Here is a 25,081-nt window from a genome sequence, read left to right on the forward strand (position 1 = left end):
CTGCCCCCCCCCACCCTGTGCCAAATTTATCCTGCGCCCCCACCCCAAAATCAGCCAAAATTCCCAGGCCTGTCCCCCCCCTCCCCCCCCCCATGCTGTCCCCTGTCTCCAGCCGAGGTGACACCAGCGGGGACATCTCGTGGCGCCACCAACGAGCCGAGCTGGCACCCAGCCCCCGCCCCAAAATAACCGCGGGAGGGGGGAGGGGGAGGGGGGTGGGGCAGCACCGCGCCCCCCACCCCAATTCCCAAATTCCCGAGGTGGGGGATGGGCTGGGGGGGGTCACAGGCAGCCCAGGCCAATCAGGACCCTCCGGGATTATTTTGGGGGGGCTGCAGGTGATCCCCCTAAAATGAGGGGGAGGGGAACGAAGCGAAGGTGGGGGGGAGGGGGGTCACCCAAAATGTCACGAGGGTTCGGGTTACCGCGGGCGGGAGGGGACACTTGGGGACAACGCTGTCAAAACAAGATGGGGGGGAGATACAGGGGGAGGGGACATTGGGGACACCGTGGGGCAGAACCGGGACCCCCCCACCATTCCCAGGACCCCCCCACCGGGGAACGGGGCGCGGCCGGACACGCGTGGCCAACCAGAGCGTTAAAGGGGGGGCCGGGAGCTGCGGGCTCCGCTCCGCCGCCGCCTTTGTCCCTCCTCCCGAGCCGCCACCGGCCCTGGTGGCACCGCCGGTGGCTCCCGGTGGTGGCACCGGCGGCCTCATGCCCCGGTGCCCGCCGTGCCCCGAACCATGCCCGAACCGCCGGAGGCAGAGCGGAACCGGCGGGGCCCGGCCGCGGAGGAGCGAGCGGAACCGGCGGCCCCCACCGGAGTGCTGGGTACGGGAGAACCGGGAGAGACCGGGAGGAACCGGGAGAAACCGGGAGGACCGGGGAGAAACGGGAGAAACCGGGAGGACCGGGGAGAAACGGGAGGAAGCGGAGAACCGGGAGGAATCATGGGGGAACCGGGATAACCGGCAGGAATTGGGGGGGAACCGGGAGAACGGGGGGAACCGGGAGAACGGGAGGAAGCGGGAGGAACCGGGAGAAGCGAGGGGAACCAGGAGAACGGGGAGAACCGCGAGGGACCGGGAGAAACGGGAGAGACCGAGAGAACCGGGAGGGACCGGGAGAAGCGAGGGGAACCGGGAGGAATCGGGCGGGACCGGGAGGAAACGTGAGAACCGGGAGGAATTGGGGGGGAACCGGGAGAAACGGGGGGAACCGGGAGGAAACGGGAGAACCGGGAGAAACGGGGGAACCGGGAGAAGCGGGCGGGACCGGGAGGAACCGGAGGGGATTGCGGGAAGCGGCGGAGGATTGGGGGGGGGTTACCGGCAGTGTTGTAAGGGGGGGGGGAGGCCGGGATGCGGCTCGCTGCGGATGTGGATCACCGGGATCACCGGGATCTCCGGTTTTGCGGTTGTTTTTGGGGTTGCTGGAGCTCGGAGCATCCCCCGGTACTGGGATAGCTCCGAACCCATCCCCCGCCTCTTCCGTGCGGGTTCCGCCTCGGTTTTTTTTTGGGGGGGGGTCCTGATTTTGTGTGGCCCCCTCCCCATCCCGGACATCTCCGTGTGACACTCACCCCGGTGTCACCCCCACGCCACCAAGGCGTTTTTAACCCCTCACCCCCCATTCCAGGCCCCCCTATCGCGACAGGGGGGTGGCGCAGCTCGCAGCCTTTGTGTCGCTGTCCCCACTCTGGCCTTGGGGTCCCCTCCCCCGCGTGGCGCTGGGCCAGGTGACATCCCCTGATTGCGGGAGGCGGGAGGGGGGGTGGCGACAAGGCCTGGTGGCCGTTGTGCCACCCAGCGCCACTCCTGCCTGCGGGTGACCCACTTCGTGTGTCCCCCCCCGCCTTGGGGACACCGCTGGGGTCCCCGGGCAGTGGCGGTGTCCCCAGCACGCCGCAGCTGCGGTGACCTTAGCCCGGGAGCCAAGGTGAGCGCCGGGGACAAGCGGGGGGTGACACAGCCCTCAGTGCCACCCCGGTGGTGGCACTCGGGAGGGGACAGCGCGTGAGGGTGGCGGTCACCCCGCGGCTTTGGGGGTGTCGGGGTTTTCCGTGACCTTGTGTGGGAAAATCCCCCTTTGTCGCGGGGTCTGTGCAGTGTCGCGCGTGCCGCCGTCCCTGTCCCCGCGCGGGGTGGCACCGCTGCGGGCAGGACGTGAATAATGCGGGCTGGGTGAGCTCAGTGTCACCCGGCTGCCAGGGCAGGGTGGCACCGCCACCAACGGCAGCGCCTTGTGCCCGGCGGGCGGGCGGGGAGAGCTGCAGCTTGATATGGCGATACCGGCACCCTAAAATACCGGCACCCTAAAATATCGGCACCCTGATGGCCCCACAGCCTGATATCGCGATGGGCTGGGGTCCTGAAATACCCGCACCCTAAAATACCAGCACCCTGAAATAACGGCACCCGAAAAATAACGGCACCCGAAAATAACGGCACCCAAAAATACCGGCACCCTAAAATATCGGCAACCTAAAATATCGGCACCCTGATGGCCCCAGAGCCTGATATCCCGATGGGCTGGGATCCTAAAATATCGGCACCCTAAAATAATGGAACCCTAAAAACACCGACATCCTAAAATAATGTCACCCTAAAATGCTGGCAACCTAAAACACCGGCACCCGAAAAATACTGGCCCCCTAAAATAACGGTACCCTGAAATAACGGCACCCCGAAATACCGGCACCCGAAAAATAACGGCACCCTGCGAGCCCCAGAGCCTGATATCCCGATGGGCTGGGATCCTGAAATATCCACACCCTAAAATAATGGAACCCTAAAAACACCGGCACCCTGAAATACTGGCACCCTAAAATAATGGCAACCTAAAAACACCGGCACCCTAAAATAATAGCACCCAAAAATACCGGCACCCTGAAATACCTGCACCCTAAAATAATGGAACCCTAAAAACACCGGCACCCTGAAATACTGGCACCCTAAAATAATGGCACCCTAAAAACACCGGCATCCTAAAATAATAGCACCCTAAAATAATGGCACCTTAAAATAATGGCACCCGAAAAATACCGGCACCCTAAAATAACGGCACCCCAAAATAATGGCACCCTGCTAGCCCCAGAGCCTGATATCCCGATGGGCTGGGGTCCTGAAATACCTGCTCCCTAAAATAATGGAACCCTAAAATACTGGCAACCTGAAATACTGGCACCCTAAAATATCGGCACCCCGAAATAATGACACCCTAAAATAATGGAATCCTAAAATAATGGAACCCTAAAACACCGGCACCCTGAAATATCGGCACCCTAAAATACCGGCACCCTAAAATAATGGCACCCGAAAATATGGGCACCCTGCTAGCCCCAGAGCCTGATATCCCGACGGGCTGGGGTCCTGAAATATCGGCACCCTAAAATAATGGAACCCTAAAAACACTGGCACCCTGAAATAATGGAACCCTAAAAACACTGGCACCCTAAAAATACCTGCACCCTAAAAATACCGGCACCCTGAAATAACGGCACCCCGAAATAACGGCACCCTAAAATAGTGACACCCTGAAAACAGTGGCACCCTGGCACCCAGGCACCTCAATAACCCTGCACCCCAACACTTCAGCACCCTGATACCTTGGCATTACAGCACCCAGGCACCCCAACAGCCTGGCACCCCAAAAACAGCCCCTAGGGGACCCCAGCACCCTGGCACCCAATACCCTGATAACCCAGCATTCCCACACTGTGGCACCCCAACATCCCAACACCCTGGCACCCCTAAACTCCAACACAATGGCACCCCAATACCCGAGCACCCCTAAACCCTAACACCCTCGCACCCTGGCACCCTATTACCCCATTACCCCAACACCCTGGCACCCCAACATTCCAACACCCTGGCACCCCTAAACCCCAACACTCTGGCACCCCAACATCCCAACACTCGAGCACCCCTAAACCCCAACACCCCCTCTCCCTGGCACCCCATTATGCCAGTACCCCAAACCCTAGTACCCTGCTACCTCAAACACCCCTGCACCCCATTACCGCAGTACCCCAAAACCCTGGCACCCCAAACACCCGAGCACCCCTAAAGCTCAACACCCCCGCACCCTGGCACCCCAGTACCCCAAACACCCTGACACCCCAATACCCCATCACCCCAAACACCCTGACACCCCAAACACCCTGACACCCCAACATCCTGACACCCCAACATCCTGACACCCCATTACCCCAGCACCCCAAACACCCGAGCACCCCTAAACCTCAACATCCCCCGCACCCCAACACCCCAGCACCCCAAACACCCTGGCACCCCAACATCCTGACACCCCATTACCCCAGCACCCCAAACACCCGAGCACCCCTAAACCTCAACATTCCCCAGCACCCCAACACCCCAGCACCCCAAACACCCTGACACCCCAACACCCCAGCACCCCAAACACCCTGGCACCCCAACACCCCAGTACCCCAGCACCCTGGCACCCCAGTACCCCAAAACCCTGACACCTCAATAACCCAGCACCGCATTACCCCAGCACCCCAAACACCCTGCACCCCTAAATCTCAACACCCCTGCACCCCGGCACTCCAGTACCCCAAAACCCTGGCACCCCAACATCCTGACACCCCATTACCCCAAACAACCCAAACACTCTGACACCCCAACATCGTGACACCCCATTACCCCAGCACCCCAAAACCCTGGCACCCCAACACCCCGTCACCCATTCCCTGCCCCCCAGCGCACCCAGCCCTCGGGAGCGGTGCCACAGCGCGGGTGGCAGCCTGGCCCTGTCCCCAAGTGCCACCCACGGCTCGGGGACAGCGCGGCCTTTCAGAGCCCCGCGGGTTTTGGGGTGTCCCAGCGGAGATTCCGCCAGATTTGGGGCGCATTGCCCGGCACGAGCAGCTCTGGAATTTCCTGTTTTCCGGGGGCGGTTCTGGCACCCCGAGCCCTTCCCTGCCCTGGGGCAGTCGCGACATCCGAGGAGGGGACACTGAGACAGGAGGGGACACCGAGACAGGGAAGCGACAATCGGGGTCCCCACGCCATCGGGGGATCCCCATCCCTCGCTCCCTGCCACCCCCACGTGTTTTTTTGGGATGCCCCTTGTCCCCACCCCACCGGGGACAGGGACAAGGCGTGTCACCTCTCGGGGGGCGCTTTGGGGACTGTCCCCATGTCCCCATCCCACCTCGGTGCGGCGGCGCGGGGCCTCGCTGGGTTTCCATGGAGACCGGATGATTTTTTTTTTTTTTTTAATTATTTTTTTTCCCTATTCCCGTTTTCCCTGCGGTTCCCGTGCCTCGGAGGGGCAGCGGGAGGAGGTGAGCGGCTTTGGGGACGCTCCGAGGGGACATCCCAGCGACATTCCGCCGCTGGCAGCTCCTCCCCGCAGCTGTCGGGACCGATTTTTTGGGAGCTGCCGCAGGAGAAATCCGATGCCAGGGCGGTGGCACCGCGGTGACCTGTGCCACGGCCGGGTTGGGGACAGCAGGGGACGTGTCCCGTTCCCATCCCGGGGCTCCTGGGGGATTTTGGGATTCGCTTCCCGCGGATTCTGATCCCTCCCCACCGCAGATAAACTCTTCGGGAAGCGGCTGCTCCAGGCCGGGCGCTACATCATGTCCCACAAGGCCTGGATGAAAACGGTGCCCACCGAGAACTGCGATGTGCTCATGACATTCCCGGGTAGGGAAAACCGGGAAAACCGGGAAAACCGGGAGCGGGATGGGGAAAATCGGGAGGGGATGTGACCGGGAAAACCGGAATCGGGATGTGACCGGGAAAACCGGGAGCGGGAGGGGATGGGGAAAACCGGGAGGGGATGTGACCGGGAAAACCGGGATCGGGAGGGGATGGGATGGGGAAAATCGGGAGGGGATGTGACCGGGAAAACCGGAATCGGGATGTGACTGGGAAAACCGGGAGCGGGAGGGGATGGGGAAAACCGGGAGGGGATGTGACCGGGAAAACCGGGATCGGGAGGGGATGGGATGGGGAAAATCGGGAGGGGATGTGACCGGGAAAACCGGGAGGGGAGGTGACCGGGAAAACCGGGATCGGGAGGGGATGGGATGGGGAAAATCGGGAGGGGATGTGACCGGGAAAACCGGGAGGGGATGTGACCGGGAAAACCGGGAGCGGGAGGGGATGGGGAAAATCGGGAGGGGATATGGCCGGGAAAATCTGGGATAACCGGGGCAGGAGGAGGTGAGGATGGTGGGGAGAGCCCGGGAGGTTCGGGGTGGGGGATGTGGAATTGGGGAGGGATGTGGGATGTCGGGAGGGATGTGGGATGTCGGGAGGGATGTGGGATGTCGGGAGGGATGTGGGATGTTAGGAAGAATGAGGGATGTGAGGAGGGATGGAGTGTGGGGAAGGGAACGGGATCTGGGATGAGGGAACCGGGGGTGGATGGGGACCGGGATTAGGGACACATAATGGGATCAGGAAGGGGACAAGGGACACATGACAGGATCAGGAGGGGGACAGGGCACAGGACAGGATCAGGAAGGCGACAGGGCACACACAGTGGGATCAGGACCAGGACAAGGGACTCAGGGATGGATGGGGACTGGGACAAGGGACACATGATGGGATGAGGAAGGGGACAGGGGACATATGATGGGATCAGGAGGAGGATGAGGGACACATGACGGGATCAGGAAGGGGACAAGAGACACAGAGCAGGATCAGGAAGGGGACAGGGCACACAAAGTGGGATCGGGAGGGGGACAAGGCACACATGACGGGATCGGGAGGGGGACAGGGCACACATGACGGGATCCGGAGGGGGACAGGGCACACAAAGTGGGATCGGGAGGGGGACAAGGCACACATGACGGGATCCGGAGGGGGACAGGGCACTCGCAGCCCTCCCAGCCCCTCTGGCGCCCGCAGACAGCACGGATGACCACACGCTGCTGTGGCTGCTGAACCACATCCGCCTGGGGATCCCCGAGCTCATCGTGCAGGTGCGGCACCACAAGCACACCCGCGCCTACGCCTTCTTCGTCACCGCCACCTACGAGAGGTGCGTGTCCCGCCCCCTCGGCGTCCCCACAGTGTCCCCAGAGTGTCCCCAGAGTGTCCCCAACGTGTCCCCAACGTGTCCCGCCCGCAGTTTGCTGCGCGGGGCGGATGAGATGGGGCTGAGGAAGCCGGTGAAGGCGGAGTTCGGGGGCGGCATGCGCAGCTTCTCCTGCGAGGAGGATTACATCTACGAGAACATCGAGAACGAGCTGGGATTCTTCAGCTCCCAGGTGGGGACGGGGGCGGGTGGGGGGTACAGGGATATGGGGTATGGGGTGTGGGAGGTGGGGGGTGGGGTATGGGGTACAGGGATATGGGATATGGGGTGTGGGGTATGGGTGTGGGGGTATGGGGTGTGGGAGGTGGGGGGTGGGGTGTGGGGTGTGGGATATGGAGATGCAGGGTTATGGGATATGGGATGTGGGATGCGGGGTATGGGGATATAGGATGTGGGGTGTGGAGTACAAAGAGGCTGGGATATGGATATGGCCTATGGGATATGGGATATGGATATGGGATATGGGGTACAGGGGTATGGGATATGGATATGGGATATGGGGTACGGGGGTATGGGATATGGATATGGGATATGGGGTACGGGGATATGGGATATGGGGTACAGGGGTATGGGATATGGATATGGGATATGGGGTATGGGGTGTGGGATGTGGGATACAGGATATGGGGAGGCTGGGGACAAGGCGGGACAGGGACAGGGACAGGAGGGGACAGGGAGGGACAGGGGGGAACAGGAGGTGCCAGGAGGAGCCAGGGGAGACAGGAGGGGGCAGGAGGGGGCAGGAGGGGACAGGAGGGGACAGGGGACCCAGGCCCAAGCCTCGCCATCCCCCAGGAGCGGCAGAACATCATCCGGTACTGGCTGGAGAACCTGCGGGCCAAGCAGGGAGAGTCCCTGCACAACATCCACTTCCTGGAGGGACAGCCCATCAGTGAGTGCCCACCTGGGACACCTGGGGACACCTGGGGGCAGCAGGGACACCTGCGGGACAGCAGGGACAGCTGGGGACACCTGGGGACACCTGGGGGCAGCAGGGACACCTGCGGGACAGCAGGGACACCTGGGGACAGCTGTGGGCAGCAGGGACACCTGCCAGCAGTGCGAGCACCTGCGGGCACCCGGTGACACTGCCACGGCACTTGGTGGCCCCTGGTGGCACTGCCATGGCCCTCAGTGACACCTGGTGGCAGTTGATGACACTGCCATGACACCTGGTGACACCTGGTGGCACTGCCATGGCCATCGGCGACACTGTCATGGCCCTTGGTGGCCCCCGGTGGCACTGCCATTGTGGGATGGTGCTGGGCACGGAGCTCCCACGTGCCACGTCCCCACTGGCCCTGTCCCCAATGTCCCCAATGTCCCCAATGTCCCCAATGTCCCCGTGTCCCCAGTGTCCCCAGTGTCCCCAATGTCCCCTGTCCCCGTGCAGTCCCCGAGCTGGTGGCGCGCGGGGTGATCCAGCAGCTGTTCCTGTCCCTGTCCCCACTGTCCCCACTGTCCCCAATGTCCCCAGTGTCCCCAATGTCCCCAATGTCCCCCGTGTCCCCGTGTCCCCAATGTCCCCAATGTCCCCAGTGTCCCCAGTGTCCCCAATGTCCCCTGTCCCCGTGCAGTCCGCGAGCTGGCGGCACGCGGGGTGATCCAGCAGCTGTTCCTGTCCCTGTCCCCAGTGTTCCCAATGTCCCCAATGTCCCCAGTGTCCCCCGTGTCCCCGTGTCCCCAATGTCCCCTGTCTGTGTCGCAGTCCCCGAGCTGGCGGCGCGCGGGGTGATCCAGCAGCTGTTCCTGTCCCTGTCCCCAGTGTCCCCCTGTGTCCCCAGTGTCCCCAATGTCCCCTGTCTGTGTCGCAGTCCCCGAGCTGGCGGCGCGCGGGGTGATCCAGCAGCTGTTCCTGTCCCTGTCCCCAATGTCCCCAATGTCCCCCGTGTCCCAGTGTCCCCAATGTCCCCTGTCTGTGTCGCAGTCCCCGAGCTGGCGGCGCGTGGGGTGATCCAGCAGCTGTTCCTGTCCCTGTCCCCAATGTCCCCAGTGTCCCCAGTGTCCCCAATGTCCCCAGTGTCCCCAATGTCCCCTGTCTGTGTCGCAGTCCCCGAGCTGGCGGCGCGCGGGGTGATCCAGCAGCTGTTCCTGTCCCTGTCCCCAGTGTCCCCAGTGTCCCCAGTGTCCCCGTGTCCCCAATGTCCCCTGTCTGTGTCGCAGTCCCCGAGCTGGCGGCGCGCGGGGTGATCCAGCAGCTGTTCCTGTCCCTGTCCCCAATGTCCCCAGTGTCCCCAGTGTCCCCAGTGTCCCCAATGTCCCCAGTGTCCCCGTGTCCCCAATGTCCCCTGTCTGTGTCGCAGTCCCCGAGCTGGCGGCGCGCGGGGTGATCCAGCAGCTGTTCCTGTCCCTGTCCCCAATGTCCCCGGTGTCCCCAATGTCCCCCATGTCCCCGTGTCCCCAATGTCCCCTGTCTGTGTCACAGTCCCCGAGCTGGCGGCGCGCGGGGTGATCCAGCAGCTGTTCCCGCTGCACGAGCAGAGGATCCTGCGGCGCCTGATGAAATCCTGGGTGCAGGCGGTGTGCGAGGCGCAGCCGCTGGGTCAGCGCGGCCGGGGGCGCGGGGGCACCCCGGGATTTGGGGGGGCGCGGGGGGACGGGGGATACCCCGGGATTTGGGGGGGCACGGGGGGACGGGGGGCACCCCGGGATTTGGGGGGGCACGGGGGGACGGGGGGTACCCCGGGATTTGGGGGGGTCACGGGGGGACTGGGGGTACCCCGGGATCTGGGGGGTCACGGGGGGACTGGGGCACCCCGGGATTTGGGGGGGCACGGGGGGACGGGGGCACCCCGGGATTTGGGGGGGCACGGGGGGACGGGGGGCACCCCGGGATTTGGGGGGGCACGGGGGGACGGGGGGCACCTGGGATCTGGGGGCATGTGGGATCTGGGGGGCGCGGGGGGACGGGGGGCACCCCGGGATTTGGGGGGTCACGGGGGGACGGGGGCACCTGGGATCTGGGGGCATGTGGGATCTGGGGGGCGCGGGGGGACGGGGGGCACCCCGGGATTTGGGGGGTCACGGGGGGACGGGGGGCACCCCGGGATTTGGGGGGGCACAGGGGGACGGGGGCACCCCGGGTCTGTTTGGAGGTCACGGGGGGACTGGGGGTACCCCGGGATCTGGGGGGTCACGGGGGGACTGGGGCACCCCGGGATTTGGGGGGTCACTGAGGGACTGGGGTCACTCCGGCGCTGTTTGGGGGGGCGCGAGGGACGGGGGCACCCCGAGATTTGGGGGGCACGGGGGGTTTGGGATCACCACGAGGCTGGGGGGCACGGGGGGACTGGGGGTACCCCGGGATCTGGGGGGGCACGGGGGGACTGGGGGCACCCCGGGATTTGGGGAATCACTGAGGGATTGGGGTCACCCCGAGGCTGTTTGGGGGTCACGGAGGGACTGGGGGCACCCCGGGATTTGAGGGGTCACGGGGGGTTTTGGGTCACCCCCAACTGTTTGGGGGTCACTGAGGGACTGGGGGCACCCCGGGATTTCGGGGGTCCCGGAGGGTTTGGGGGCACCCCGGGGCTGTTTGGGGGTCTCACTGGGTTTGGAGTCAGCCCAGGACACTTTGGGGTCACCCTGGGGCAGTTTTGGGGTTCCTAAGAGGGTTTGGGGGTGACCCTGGTGGGGTTTTTGGAGTCCCATTTGTGGTGACTCCAGGATTTTGGGGTCCCATTTGGGGTGACCCTGGCGGGTTTTTTGGGTTCCCAGAGGATTTGGGGTCCCCTGGTGGGTTTTTGGGGGTCCTATTTGTGGTGAGCCCAGGGAGGTTATGTGGTCCCATTTGGGGTAACCTTGGCGGGTTTTTTGGGGTCTTAGAGGGTTTGGGATGACCCTGGGGTGATTTTTTGGAGTCCCAGAGTGTTTGGGGTGACCCTGGGGTGATTTTTGGGGTCCCAGAGTGTTTGGGATGACCCTGGGGTGATTTTTTGGGGTCCCAGAGTGTTTGGGGTGACCCTGGGGTGATTTTTGGGGTCTCAGGGGGTTTGGGATGACCCTGGGGTGATTTTTTGGGGTCCCAGAGTGTTTGGGGTGACCCTGGGGTGATTTTTGGGGTCTCAGAGGGTTTGGGATGACCCTGGGGTGATTTTTGGGGTCCCAGAGTGTTTGGGGTGACCCTGGGGTGATTTTTGGGGTCTCAGAAGGTTTGGGATGACCCTGACGGGTTTTTTGGGGTCCCAGCCCCTTGCTGACATTAGCGATCACCCTGGCGGGTTTTTTGGGTTCCCCCCGTTGTTTTTTTTTTGGGGTGCCGGCCCCCTGACCCCCCCGTGCCCCCCCAGACGAGATCTGTGACTATTTTGGGGTGAAGATCGCCATGTACTTCGCCTGGCTGGGCTTCTACACCTCGGCCATGCTGTACCCGGCCGTGTTCGGCTCCCTGCTCTACAGCCTGACCCACAGCGACCAGGTGGGACCCCAAAAACACACAGGGGACCCCAAAAACACACAGGGACCCCAAAATCCACAGCCTGACCCACAGCGACCAGGTGGGACCCCAAAAACACACAGGGGACCCCAAAAACACACAGGGACCCCAAAATCCACAGCCTGGCCCACAGCGACCAGGTGGGACCCCAAAAACACACAGGGACCCCAAAATCCACAGCCTGACCCACAGCGACCAGGTGGGACCCCAAAAACACACAGGGGACCCCAAAAACACACGGGGACCCCAAAATCCACAGCCTGACCCACAGCGACCAGGTGGGACCCCAAAAACACACAAGGGACCCCAAAAACACACAGGGACCCCAAAATCCACAGCCTGGCCCACAGCGACCAGGTGGGACCCCAAAAACACACAGGGACCCCAAAAACACAACGGGGACCCCAAAATCCACAGCCTGACCCACAGCGACCAGGTGGGACCCCAAAAACACACGGGGAGAACCCAAAAACACACAGGGACCCCAAAATTACACAGGGGGGGCTAAATTACACAGGGACCCCAAAATCCACAGCCTGACCCTCAGCGACCCCAAAAACACGGGGAGGGGACCCCAAAATTGCACAGGAACCCCAAAATACACGGCGGGGGACCAAAATTCCGGAGGGGTTCTGTCCTTTTTGGGATCTCCCACCCTCCTTTTGGGATTTCCCACCCTCCTTTTGGGATTTCCCTCCCTCCTTTTGGGATTTCCTTTATTCTTTGGGATTCCCTTTATTCTTTGGGATTTCTCACCTTCGTTTTGGGGTTTCCTTTATTCTTTGGGATTTCCTTTATTCTTTGGGATCTCCCACCCTCCTTTTGGGATTTCCCACCCTCCTTTTGGGATTCCCTTTATCCTTTGGGATTCCCCACCCTCCTTTTGGGATTCCCTTTATTCTTTGGGATTCCCCACCCTCCTTTTGGGATTTCCTTTATTCTTTGGGATCTCCCACCCTCCTTTTGGGATTTCCCACCCTCCTTTTGGGATTCCCTTTATCCTTTGGGATTTCCCACCCTCCTTTTGGGATTCCCTTTATTCTTTGGGATTCCCCACCCTCCTTTTGGGATTCCCTTTATTCTTTGGGATTTCCCACCCTCCTTTTGGGGTTTCCTTTATTCTTTGGGATCTCCCACCCTCCTTTTGGGATTCTCTTTATCCTTTGGGATTCCCCACCCTCCTTTTGGGATTTCCCACCCTCCTTTCAGCATCTCCCTTCCTCCCCCGCACCATTCCCTCACCCTTCCCCTCCATCCCCCCGGGCTGGGGGGTGACTCCCACCCCCCCAGAGGCGTTTTTGGGGTCTGTGGGGTCCCAGCCCGGTGTGGTCGGTGCCGTCTGTCCCCCAGACCAGCCAGGACATTTCCTGCGTGGTCTTCGCCCTCTTCAACGTCATCTGGGCCACGCTCTTCCTGGAGGAGTGGAAGCGCCGCGGCGCCGAGTTCGCCTACAAGTGGGGGACCCTGGACACCCCCGCGGAGTCCCTGGAGGAGCCCCGGCCTCAATTCCGGGTCAGGGGTCGCAGGGGGAGGGGGCTCTGCACTGGGGAGGGGTCCCGGCTCATGGGAGGGGTCCCAGCCCTTGGAGGATCCCGTTCCTTGGGGGTTCTGCCCTGGGGAGGGGTCCCATTCATTAGGTGTCCCTGCCCTGGGGAAGGGTCTCATTCTTTGGGGATCCCATTCATTGGGGGTCCCAGCCCATGGGGAGGGGTGTCAGCCCATGAAAGGGGTCCCAGCCCATGGGAGGGGTCCCATTCATTAGGGGTCTCAGCTCACGGGAGGGGTCCCAGCCCATGGGGAGGGGTCCCAGCCTTTGGGAGGAGTCACATTCCTTGGGGGATCCATTTTTTGGAGCTCCCAGCCCATGGGGAGGGGTCTCAGCCCATGGGAGGGGTCACATTCCTTGAGGGATCCCATTCCTTGGGGGTCCCAGCTCTCAGAGGGGGTCCCAGCCCATGGGAGGGGTCCCAGCCTTTGGGAGGAGTCATATTACTTGGGGGATCCATTTTTTGGGGGTCTCAGCCCATGGGAGGGGGTCTCATTCCATAGGGCATCCCATTCTTTGGGGGTCCCAGCCTTTGGGAGGGGTCACATTCCTTGGGGGTTCCATTTTCTGGAGGTCCCAGCCCATGGGGGTTTGGGCTCCCAGGGGGTCCCAGGGGTCCCGGGCCGCGGTCCCAGGGAGTCCCGGGGGTTTTTGGGGTCCCGGGGCGCGGTACCAGGGGGGTCCCAGGGAGTCCCGGGAGTTTTTGGGGTCCCGGGGGTCCGGGGGCGCGGTACCAGGGGGGTCTCAGGGAGTCTCACGTGTTTTTGGGGCCCCGGGGCGCGGTTCCGGGGAGTCCCAGGGGTGTCCCAGGTGTTTTTGGGGTCCCGGGGGTCACGGGGTGTCCCAGGGGTTTTGGGGTCCCAGGGGTGTCCCGGGGATTTTTGGGGTCCCGGAGGTCCCGGGGCGCGGTACCAGGGGGGTCCCAGGGGTGTCCCAGGGGTTTTTGGGGTCCCGGGGTGTCCCAGGAGTTTTGGGGTCCCGGGGGTTTTTGGGGTCCCGGGGGTCCCGGGGGTTTTTGGGGTCCCGGGGGTCCTAGGGAGTCCCGGGGGTCCCGGGGCGCGGTGCCAGCGCAGCGCCCCCCGCAGGGCACCAAGCGCATCAGCCCCGTGACCAGCAGCGAGGAATTCTATTACCCGCCCTGGAAGCGCCTCCTGTTCCAGAGCCTCGTCAGCCTCCCCGTCTGCCTCGCCTGCCTCTGCACCGTGTTCCTGCTCATGCTGGGCTGCTTCCAGCTGCAGGTGAGGAACGGGACACGGAGGGACAGGGACAGGGATGGGAACAGGGACAGGGAGGGACAGGGACAGGGACAGGGACAGGGACAGGGACAGGGACAGGGACAGGGACAGGGAGGGACAGGGACAGGGACAGGGACAGGGACAGGGACAGGGACAGGGACAGGGACAGGGATGGGGACAGGGACAGGGACAGGGACAGGGACAGGGACAGGGACAGGGACAGGGATGGGGACAGAGACAGGGACAGGGACAGGGACAGGGAGGGGACAGGGACAGGGACAGGGACAGGGAGGGGACAGGGACAGGGACAGGGATGGGGACAGAAGACAAGGGACAGGGAGGGGACAATGATGCTGCTTCTGGTCATGGTCTTGATTCTGTTCTTGGTCCTGATTTTCTCCCTGATCCTCATCCTGACCCTGTTCCTGATCCTGATTCTGATCCTGTCCCTTGTCCTTTATCCTTTATCCTTGATCCCTGTCCCTTGTCCCCATCCCCTCTCCCCATCCCTGTCCCATCCCTGTCCCCTGTCCCTGTCCCTGTCCCTACTGTCCCTGCTGTCCCTGTCCCCTCTCCCTGTCCCCATCCCTGTTCCCTGTCCCTGTCCCTGTCCCTGTCCCTGTCCCATCCCTGTCCCCGTCCCTGTCCCATCCCTGTCCCTGTCCCTGTCCCTGTCCCTGTCCCTGTCCCTGTCCCTGTCCCTGTCCCTGTCCCTGTCCCTACTGTCCCTGCTGTCCCTGTCCCCTCTCCCTGTCCCCATCCCTGTCCCTTGTCCCTGTCCCATCCCTGTCCCCATCCCTGTCCCCATCCCTGTCCCCTGTCCCCTGTCCCTGTCCCCACAGGAGTTGGTTCTCAGTGTCCAGGAGCTGCCGCGTGTCCTTCGCTTTCTGCCCAAAATCATCCTGGCCCTCATTGTCACCGCCTGTGACGAGCTCTACAAGAAAGTGGCCTTGTGGCTCAATGACATGGGTGAGCTGGGGACACTGGGGTGGCCCTGGGGTGGCCCTGGGGTGGCCCTGGGACCCTCTGACCTCCCCTGTGCCCTGCAGAGAATTATCGGCTGCAGAGCGCCTACGAGAAACATCTCATCATCAAAATCGTGCTGGTGAGGGACAGGGGACAGGGACAGGGGACATGGGGACAGGGACAGGGGACATGGGGACATGGGGACATGGAGGGGACACTGGGGACATGGGGACACTGGGGACATGGAGACATGGGGGCACCTCATCGTCAAAATCGTGCTGGTAAGGGACAGGGGACAGGGACAGGGGACATGGGGACACTGGGGACACTGGGGACATGGAGGGGACACTGGGGACATCTCATCAAAATCCTGCTGGTGAGGGACAGGGACATGGGGACATGGAGGGGACACTGGGGACATGGAGGGGACAGGGGGACACAGGAACAGGGGACACAGGGACACCGTGGGGACACTGTGGGGACAGGGGACAGGGATCACAGGGACAGGGGACACAGGGAGAGGAGACATGGGGACAAGAGACATGAGGATATTGGGGACATGGGGACATTGGGGACACGGGGACATTGGGGACATGGGGACACAGGGACACCTCATCATCAAAATTGTACTGGTGAGGGACAGAGGACCATGGGGACACAGGGGCGTGGGGACACCGGGACACTGGGGACACCGGGACACTGGGGACACAGGGGACAGAGGACACTCAGGGGTCCTGGCAGCTGCAGAGGTGCCAGCGGGGCTGGCGATGCCACCGAGGGTGACACAGAGGGAGCCACTGTGGCGTCCCCGCTGCCACTGAGGGGACACGGCGGTGACCGAGGTGCCACCCCCGCTGTCACCGCCAGTTCCAGTTCGTCAACTCCTACCTGAGCCTTTTCTACATCGGCTTCTACCTCAAGGACATGGAGCGGCTCAAGGAGGTGAGAGGGGACAGATGTCCCCAAACTGTCCCCAAACAACACCGCTCCACCCCCCTCTCACCATCACCGCGTCCCCGCCTGTCCCCGCGGTGTCCCCGCGGTGTCCCCGCCGTGTCGCGGGCGGCGCCAGCGCGGCTCATGGGCGTGTCTCTGTGTCCCTGTGTCGGTGTCGCCGTTGTGTCCCTTCCGTGTCCCTTCGGTGTCCCTTTGGTGTCCCTTCCGCAGCTCCTGCTCATCCTGTCCCTGTCGCAGAGCCTCGCGCGGCAGCTCCGGGAGGCTCTGCTCCCCTCCATCCTCCTCCACCTCCACCTGTCCCTCATCTTCCTCAGGCGCCTCCTGCGCTTTTGCTGGACGCTGGGAGTATCCAAAGTAGGAGCGGGGAGGGGCGGGATGGGGACGGGGAGGGGACAGAGAGGGGACAATGGTGTCCCCAACCCGCCTTGGCCACGGGGGCACTCAGGGACAGCGGTGTCCCCAAGCTTTCTGGGCTGTGGGGACACTCAGGGGACAGTGGTGACCCCAACTCGCCTTTGGCCACGGGTACAGCAAGGGGACAGTGGTGTCCCCAACCCGCCTTTGGCCACGGGGACAGCAAGGGGACAGTGGTGTCCCCAAGCCCCCCTTGGCCACGGGGACAGCAAGGGGACAACGGTGTCCCCAGCTGTCCCGGGCACTCCTGGCTGTGGGGACATGGAGAGGACAAGGACAGCACAGGAGGGGCAGAGGCACCTTGGGGACAACAAAGAGGAGCAGGGGACACCACAGGGGCAGCAGGAACATTCCTTGGGGACATCGCGGGAGAAGTGGGGACACCAGAGGAGGAGCAGGGACCTCGTGGGGACAAGAGAGGAGCAGAGACACCACGGAGGGAGCAGGGACATCCCTCGGGGACAAGGGAAAAGAGCAGGGGACAACACAGGGGCAGCAGGGACAATTCTCGGGAACATCACAGGAGGAGTGGGGACACCAAGGGGACACCAGAGGAGGAGCAGGGACCTCGTGGGGACAACAAAGAGGAGCAGGGGACAGCAGAGGAGGATCAGGGACATCCCTCGGTGACATCACAGGGAGATTGGGGACACCAGAGAGGGAGCAGGGACCTCGTGGGGACAAGAGAAGAGCAGAGACACCACAGAGGGAGCAGGGACATCCCTCGGGGACACCACAGGAGGGACAGAGACCCCTCGGGGACAAGGGAAAGGAGCAGGGGACACCACAGGGGCAGCAGGGACATTTCTCGGGGACATTACAGAAGGAGTGGGGACACCAGAGGGGGAGCAGGGACCTCGTGGGGACAACAAAGAGGAACAGGGGACAGCAGAGGAGGAGCAGGGACATCCCTCGGTGACATCACAGGGAGATTGGGGACACCAGAGAGGGAGCAGGGACCTCGTGGGGACAAGAGAAGAGCAGAGACACCACAGAGGGAGCAGGGACATCTCTCGGGGACACCACAGGAGGGACAGAGACCCCTCGGGGACAAGGGAAAGGAGCAGGGGACACCACAGGGGCAGCAGGGACATTTCTCGGGGACATTACAGAAGGAGTGGGGACACCAGAGGGGGAGCAGGGACCTCGTGGGGACAAGAGAGAAGAGCAGAGACAGCTCAGGGGGAGCAGCAACCTTACAGCGCCAACCCACGGGGACACCCCGCGCTGTCCCCAGCGGGGGCGAGTGAGAGGTGACCCCTTGGCCACCGTGTCCCCGCAGATGCTGGCCACGCTGCTGATCACGCGGCAGTTCCTGCAGAACGTGCGCGAGGTGTCGCAGCCTCACCTGTACCGGCGCCTCCGCCGCGGCGACCTCAACCTGCGCCACCTGCGCCAGCTCGCCCGCGCCCTGCTCCGCCCGCTCGCCCCGCGGCCACCGGCCCAGCCCGCGCCCGAGGGCGACAAGAAATGCCTGAACGGCGGCTGCGGCGTGCCCGAGGAGGAGGAGGAGGAGGAGCGGGGGGAGGAAGAGCGGCGCGGCTCGGAGGAGGAGGAGGAGGAGAGCGCGCTGGACTGCGGGCTGAAGCTGAAGAGGGTGAGTTTCATCGAGCGCGGCGAGCGGCGAGCCGAGCCCGCTGGCCCCGAGGACGAGCCCTTCCTGGAGGAGGGCAGCCCCACCATGGTGGAGAAGGGCATGGACCCCGCCGCCGTGTTCGAGCTGGGCGACGAGGAGGAGGAGGACGAGGCCGAAGGGCGGCCCGCCAGCCCCGGGGCGGCGGAACCGGCGGCGGTGGCGAGGAGGAGGAGGAGGGAGGAGGAGGAGGGCGAGGAGGAAGGGAGGAGGCGGCACCGCGCCTCGTGGATCGACCCGCCCGAGGAGGATCTCTCCACGCAGCTGACGCAGGCCGAGGTGGAGAGCTGCATGAAGAAGTACGAGGTGGGGTGGCCTTTGTCACCTTTGTCACCTTTGTCCCCTTTGTCACCTTTGTCACCTTGTCCCTGGAGCTGTTTGGTTTCCCGAGGTGTTCCTGCGGTTTCCTGAGGTGTCCCCGTGGCCACCAGGATCCCCAAAGTGTCCCCAGGGCTTGTGGGGTCCCTGAGGTGTCCCCATGGCCTTCCCAAAGTGTCCCTGGACCTCTTGGGCTTCCTGAGGTGTCCCTGTGGCCACCAGGATCCCCAAAGTGTCCCCATTCCTGGTGGCCTCCCCGAGGTGTCCCCATGGCCACACCAGGATCCTCAAAGTGTCCCCAGGGCTTGTGGGATCCCCAAGGTGTCCCCATGATCACCAGGATCCCCAAGGTGTCCCCAGGGCTACCAAAGATGTCCCTGGACCTGGTGTCACCCCTGAGGTGTTCTCATGGCCACCAGGACCCCCAAAGTGTCCCTGGACCTAGTGTCCCCCCTGAGGTGTCCCCGTGGCCACCAGGACCCCCAAAGTGTCCCGTGGGCTCCCCAAAGTCTCCCTAGACCTGCTGGACTCCCCCAGGTGCCACCAGGATCCCCAAAGTGTCCCTGTTCCTGGTGTCCCCCCTGAGGTGTCCCTGTGGCCACCAGGACCCCCAAAGTGTCACCCTGTTCCTGGTGGCCTCCCCAAGGTGCCCCCACGACCACCAGGACCCCCCCAGACCCCTCCCTGCCCCCCCAGGACACCTTCCAGGACTACCAGGAGATGTTCATCCAGTTTGGCTACGTGGTGCTCTTCTCCTCGGCCTTCCCCCTGGCCGCCACCTGCGCCCTGCTCAACAACGTCATCGAGATCCGCAGCGACGCCTTCAAACTCTGCACGGGGCTGCAGAGACCCTTCGGCCAGCGCGTCCAGAGCATCGGCCACTGGCAGGTGGGGACACCTGGGGGCACCTGGGACACCTGGGAACACCTGGGGATAGCCTGGGGACACCTGGAGGCACCTGGGGACACCTGGGAACACCTGGGGATAGCCTGGCGACACCTGGAGGCACCTGGGGACACCTGGAGGCACCTGGGGACACACTGGGGATAGCCTGGGGACACCTGGAGGCACCTGGGGACACCTGGAGGCACCTGGGGGCACCTGGGGACACCTGGGGACACACTGGGGATAGCCTGGGGACACCTGGAGGCACCTGGGGACACCTGGGGACACACTGGAGATAGCCTGGGGACACCTGGAGGCACCTGGGGACACCTGGAGGCACCTGGGGACACCTGGGAACACCTGGGGACACACTGGGGACACACTGGGGATAGCCTGGGGACACATCAGGGACAGCCCTGGGGACACATCAGGGACAGCCTGGGGACACCTGGGAACACCTGGGGGCACCTGGGGGTTCCTGGGGACACCTGGGGGCACCTGGGGACACCTGGGGACACCTGGGGGCACCTGGGGACACCTGGGAACACATCAGGGACAGTCCTGGGGACACATCAGGGACAGCCTGGGGACACCTGGGAACCCCTGGGGACACACTGGGGATAGCCTGGGGACACCTGGAGGCACCTGGGGGCACCTGGGGACACTTGGGGACACCTGGAGGCACCTGGGGACATCTGGGAACACATCAGGGACAGCCCTGGGGACACATCAGGGACAGCCTGGGGACACCTGGGGACACCTGGGGACACCTGGGGACACCTTGGGACACCTGGGAATACATCAGGGACAGCCTGGGGACACCTGGGAACACCTGGGGGCACCTGGGGACACCTTGGGACACCTGGGACACCTGGGGACACCTGGGGACAGTCTGGGGACACCTGGGAACATATCAGGAACAGCCTGGGGACACCTGGGAACACCTGGGGGCACCTGGGGACAACCTGGGGGATACCTGGGGGCACCTGGGAACACATCAGGGACAGCCTGGGGACACTTTGGGATTTTTGGGGACACTTGGGGACACCTGGGGACACCCTGGGGACACTTGGGGACACTTGAGGACACACTGGGGACTCTTGGGGACACCCTGGGGACACCCTGGGGACACCCTGAGGACACTTGGAGACACCTCGGGGACACTTGGGGACACCCTGGGGTGTAGAATTGTTGTCTGTCCTGGTTTGCAGGACAGGTGTCTGCCAATAAAGGCAGGAGATTCTCTTTGAAATGGAGAATGCAACCCCCCTCCCTCCAAATTATTATAACTTTTACATTAAGGAGCTGTCAGGCAATTAGAAATAGCAGTTATTGACTAGGAAAATTAAAATAGAAATGCAGTATTACAAAGAACAATCCCAAACCCTGCCAGAGTCAGAATCCAAGCTGACACCCTCAGTCAGTCAGGGTGGTGGCACAGTCCCATTCCATGGTGCTGCATCCTCCTGCAGGGGCAGATGTGGCTCAGCTGGAGCAGTGCTCCTGGAGAAGGGGCAGTTTCCTCTGAAGCTCCAGGGATGATGTGGAAGGGTCTGGCTTTCCTCTGGAATCCAGTGGAAAAATGGAAACTTGCTGTGCAAAATGTCAGTTTTTATCTGGGCAGGAAAGGCTTGGCTCCTGCCCTGGCTGGAGCATTTCCCAGTGGGATGATGGAATTTTATCAGCCATGCACTGGGACTCACTGGCCATGAGCAGGAGATATCTGCTGGAGGGAGGATGGGCTGTGGGAAGATAAAGATGATTGCCCAGCTGGTTTAAAGATGGCCCATTAGCAGAGAATGTGTGCCAGGAGATCAGGGACACTGCCCCACCCAGTTTGAAACAATGGCTCATTAACAGGAGATATCTCCCACAGAGATTAGAATCACTGCCACACCCAGTTTAAAACAATGGCCCATTAACAGGAGATACCTGCTGGAGGAAAGATGGTCGTACAAAGGATAAAGATGATTGCCCCACATGGTTTTTAACACCTGGCCCATTAACAGGAGATATCCCCACAGAGAGCAGGATCACTGCTCACCTGGTTTTACACCTGGCCCATGAACAGGAGATATCTGCTGGAGGGAGGATGGGCTGTGGGAAGATAAAGATGATTGCCCAGCTGGTTTAAAGATGGCCCATTAGCAGAGAATGTGTGCCAGGAGATCAGGGACACTGCCACACCCAGTTTGAAACAATGGACCATTAACAGGAGATATCTCCCACAGGGATAAGAATCGCTGCCACACCCAGTTTTTAACAATGGCCCATTAACAGGTGATATTTCCCAGAGTGTTAAGAATCTGTCACACCCAGTTTTTAACAATGGCCCATTAACAGGTGATATCTCCCACAGGGGTAAGAATCTGCCACACCCAGTTTTTAACAATGACCCATTAACAGGTGATACCTGCTGGATGAAGGGTGGGTCTTGGGAAAGATGCAGATGATTGCCCAGCTGGTTTAAAGCTGGCCCATGAGCAGATAATACGTGCCAGGAGATCAGGTCACTGCCCCACCTTCAACAGCTGTGACAGAATCCACATTTCTGGCCACATTGTCTCAGAGTAGAAAAATCTCTGCTCCTGCAGAAGGTGATGGAGGCCATGGGCGTGCTGGCCATCGTGGTCAACTGCTACCTGATAGCCCAGTGTGGGCAGCTGCAGAGGCTCTTCCCCTGGCTCAGCCCCGAGGGAGCCATCGTGTCCGTGGTGGTGCTGGAGGTACGGGGTGCTGGGGGGGGTCACAGGGGGGTTTGGGGTCTGCAGGAGTTGGGGGGTCTCAGGTTTTGGTTGTTGGGGTGTGTCAGGTTTTGGTTGTTGGGGTTGGGGTGTGTCAGGTTTTGGTTGTTGGGGTTGGGGGTCTCAGGTTTTGGTTGTTGTGGGGTCTCAGGTTTTGGTTGTTGGGGTGTGTCAGGTTTTGGTTGTTGGGGTTGGGGGTCTCAGGTTTTGGTTGTTGGGGTTGGGGGTGTGTGGCTGGGGGAAGTGGGGGGGATGGGGGAATGGGTGAGGGGTTTGGGTGGGTGGGCAGCCTGGACACTCAAATCACTGGACACTCAAATTCCTGGATATTGACACCCCTGGACACTCAAATCCTTGGATACTCCATTCCCTGGATAATTAATTAATTAATTCCCTGGACAATCCCGTCCCTGATTTTGGGATTTTGGACTGGATTTTGGGTGGGATTTTGAGCCATAATTTGGGATTTTGGGCTGGATTTTGGGATTTGGGGCACGCCAGCAGCGCTCAGGTTGTCCCCATGTCCCCGTGTCCCTCTGTCCCCGTGTCCCCAGCACCTGGCTCTGCTGCTCAAGTACGTGATCCAGGTGGCCATTCCCGACATCCCCACCTGGGTGGCCGAGGAGATGGCCAAGCTGGAGTACCAGCGCCGCGAGGCCTTCAAGGTGGGTCCTGCTGCCACCGTGTCCCCAAGGTGTCCCCAAGGTGTCCCCAGGGTGCCCCCAGGGCATCCCCATGGCCGCTGGCCGCCTCGGGCTGTCCCCGTGCCCGGTGTCCCCTCTCTGTCCCCATTCCCCATGTCCCCTGGATGTGTCACCTTCCCTGTCCCCATCCCCAGTGTCCTCTCAGGATGTCCCCTGGATGTGTCCCCTCAATTTCCCCCTCTCTGTCCCCATACCCAGTGTCCCCAGGCTGTGCTCCCACGCCTGGTGTCCCCTCTCTGTCCTCTTTGCTGTCCCCATTCCCAGTGTCCCCTCTGTGTCCCCATCTCCCCCGGCCATGCCCCACGCCCCGTGTCCCCTCTGTGTCCCCACCCCCGTTCCCCCCGGCCATACCCAATGCCTGGTGTCCCCTCTGTGTCCCCACCCCCGTTCCCCCCGGCCATACCCAATGCCCGGTGTCCCCTCTGTGTCCCCACCCCCGTTCCCCCCAGCCATACCCAATGCCCGGTGTCCCCTCGATGTCCCTTTTGCTGTCCCCATTCCCAGTGTCCCCTCTCTGTCCCCACCCCCGTTCCCCCCAGCCATACCCAATGCCCGGTGTCCCCTCGATGTCCCCTTTGCTGTCCCCAGAAGCACGAGCGGCAGGCCCAGCACCACTTCCAGCAGCAGCAGCGCCGCAAACGCGAGGAGGAGGAGCGGCAGCGCCACGCGGAGCTGCAGGCGCGCCGGGAGCGCGACCCCGCCCGCGACGAGGCCACCAAAGCCGAGGCCACCGGGCAGGACCCGGCGCACGACAAGAGCCAGGCCAAGGGGAAAAGCTCCGCGGGCTCCTCCTCGCACGGGCCGGACAAACCCAAGCGGCCAAGCTCGCTGCTGGCCACCAACAACGTGATGAAGCTGAAGCAGATCATCCCCCTGCAGGGCAAATTCCTGTCGGGTGGCACCGCCGCGGGTGGCACCGCCACCGCCGCCAGGTCGCCTCAGTCGCCCACGGGCACTGAGAACAAACTGCCGGGATTCCTCAGCTTCAAATTCCTCAAATCGCCCGAGGCGAAGCGGGACGCGGGTGGCACCGAGAAGGTGCAGTCGCCCACCAAGCCCTTCAACCCCGGCAAGCTCTTTAATTTCGGCAAGTCCGAAGGGCTCGGGGCGAACGGGGGAGCGGCAGGAGCGGCCCCGCAGCCCCGCGCGGGGCCCTCGGCGGACGCGGGGACGGGGAAAGCGCATCTCAACGAGGAAGGGGCGCGGGAGGAAGCGGAGAACCGGCTGGAGGAGGAAGGCGGCGGTGCCCGGCTCTGACCGGGGGCTCCGGGGGCACGGGAGGAACCGGGAGAGAGGCGGGACCCGGTTCTGACCGGGGATTCGGGGGCACGGGAGGAACCGGGAGAGAGGCGGGGCCCGGTTCTGACCGGGGATTCGGGGGCACGGGAGGAACCGGGAGAGAGGCGGGGCCCGGTTCTGACCGGGGATTCGGGGGCACGGGGAACCGGAGAACCGGGCGGAGGAGAAGGAGGGCAGCGATACCCGATTCTGACCGGGGATTCGGGGGCACGGGAGGAACCGGGAGAGTGGCGGGGCCCGGTTCTGACCGGGGATCCCGGGGTTCCGGCAGTTCGGGAGGAACCGGGAGAGCGGCGGGACCCGGTTCTGACCGGGGATCCCGGGATTCCGGCGGTTCCGGGGGCACGGGGAGCCGGAGAACCGGGCAGAGGAAGAGGAGGGTTGCGGTGCTCGGCACCGGGCCGGGCTCCAGCGGTTCTGGAGATTCGGGAAGAACCGGGAGGAGAGCGGCCGTGCCCGGGTCTGACCGGGGATCCGGGGGCACGGGAAGAACCGGGAAGGGGAAAGCGGCGGTACCCGGTTCCAACCGGGGCTCCGGTGGTTCCGAGAGTTCGGGAAGAACCGGGAGAGTGGCGATGCCCGGTTCTGACCGGGATTCTGGAGGATCCAGGGGCACGGGGAACCGAAGAACCGGGCGGAGGAGGAGCAGAGCGGCGGTGCCCGGTTCTTCCCGGGGTTCCGGCGGTTCCGAGGGCACGGGGAACCGGAGAACCGGGCGGAGGAGGAGCAGAGCGGCGGTGCCCGGTTCTGACCGGGGATCCCGGGGTTCCGGCGGTTCCGAGGGCACGGGGAAGCGGAGAACCGGGCGGAGGAGGAGGAGGGCGGAGATACCCGGTTGTGAGCGGGGCTCCGGTGGCTCCGGTGG

The 25,081-nt window shown here is 63.1% G+C and overlaps 1 protein-coding gene and 2 long non-coding RNA genes across 8 annotated transcripts in view; 2 read left to right on the forward strand and 1 right to left on the reverse strand.

Annotated features, from left to right (window-relative positions):
• LOC306813262 overlaps window positions 1–25,081 on the forward strand; it is a 96,658-nt gene that overhangs the window by 19,457 nt on the left and 52,120 nt on the right. The gene's annotated exons all lie outside the window — the stretch shown is intronic.
• On the forward strand, window positions 499–24,376 carry ANO8 (anoctamin 8). Of its 6 annotated transcripts, none has more exons than XM_079328457.1 (18): window positions 499–834; window positions 5,568–5,678; window positions 6,891–7,023; window positions 7,114–7,252; window positions 7,876–7,972; window positions 9,506–9,622; window positions 11,370–11,497; window positions 12,866–13,027; window positions 14,147–14,299; window positions 15,139–15,265; window positions 15,346–15,401; window positions 16,130–16,204; window positions 16,430–16,573; window positions 17,916–18,572; window positions 19,281–19,472; window positions 22,064–22,195; window positions 22,768–22,878; window positions 23,506–24,374. In XM_079328457.1, exons 1-18 carry the CDS (start codon window positions 747–749, stop codon window positions 24,172–24,174), a joined length of 3,291 nt encoding a protein of 1,096 aa, XP_079184583.1. In that variant the 5' UTR covers window positions 499–746; the 3' UTR covers window positions 24,175–24,374. The 6 variants fall into 6 exon arrangements, with proteins under 6 accessions (XP_079184583.1, XP_079184586.1, XP_079184585.1 ...); XM_079328459.1 differs by lacking the exon at window positions 499–834 and adding an exon at window positions 1,582–1,941; XM_079328456.1 differs by lacking the exon at window positions 499–834 and adding an exon at window positions 4,678–5,314 and having other exon boundaries at window positions 23,509–24,376.
• Window positions 2,714–3,456, reverse strand: LOC306813210. Its single transcript, XR_013776946.1, has 3 exons — window positions 3,086–3,456; window positions 2,983–3,020; window positions 2,714–2,900 (listed from the first exon to the last, which is right to left on the reverse strand). It is a non-coding gene; the product is annotated as an uncharacterized lncRNA (long non-coding RNA).

The sequence above is a fragment of the Erithacus rubecula genome (assembly GCF_903797595.1).
Source record: "Erithacus rubecula genome assembly, chromosome: 28".
NCBI classification, from domain to species: domain Eukaryota; kingdom Metazoa; phylum Chordata; class Aves; order Passeriformes; family Muscicapidae; genus Erithacus; species Erithacus rubecula.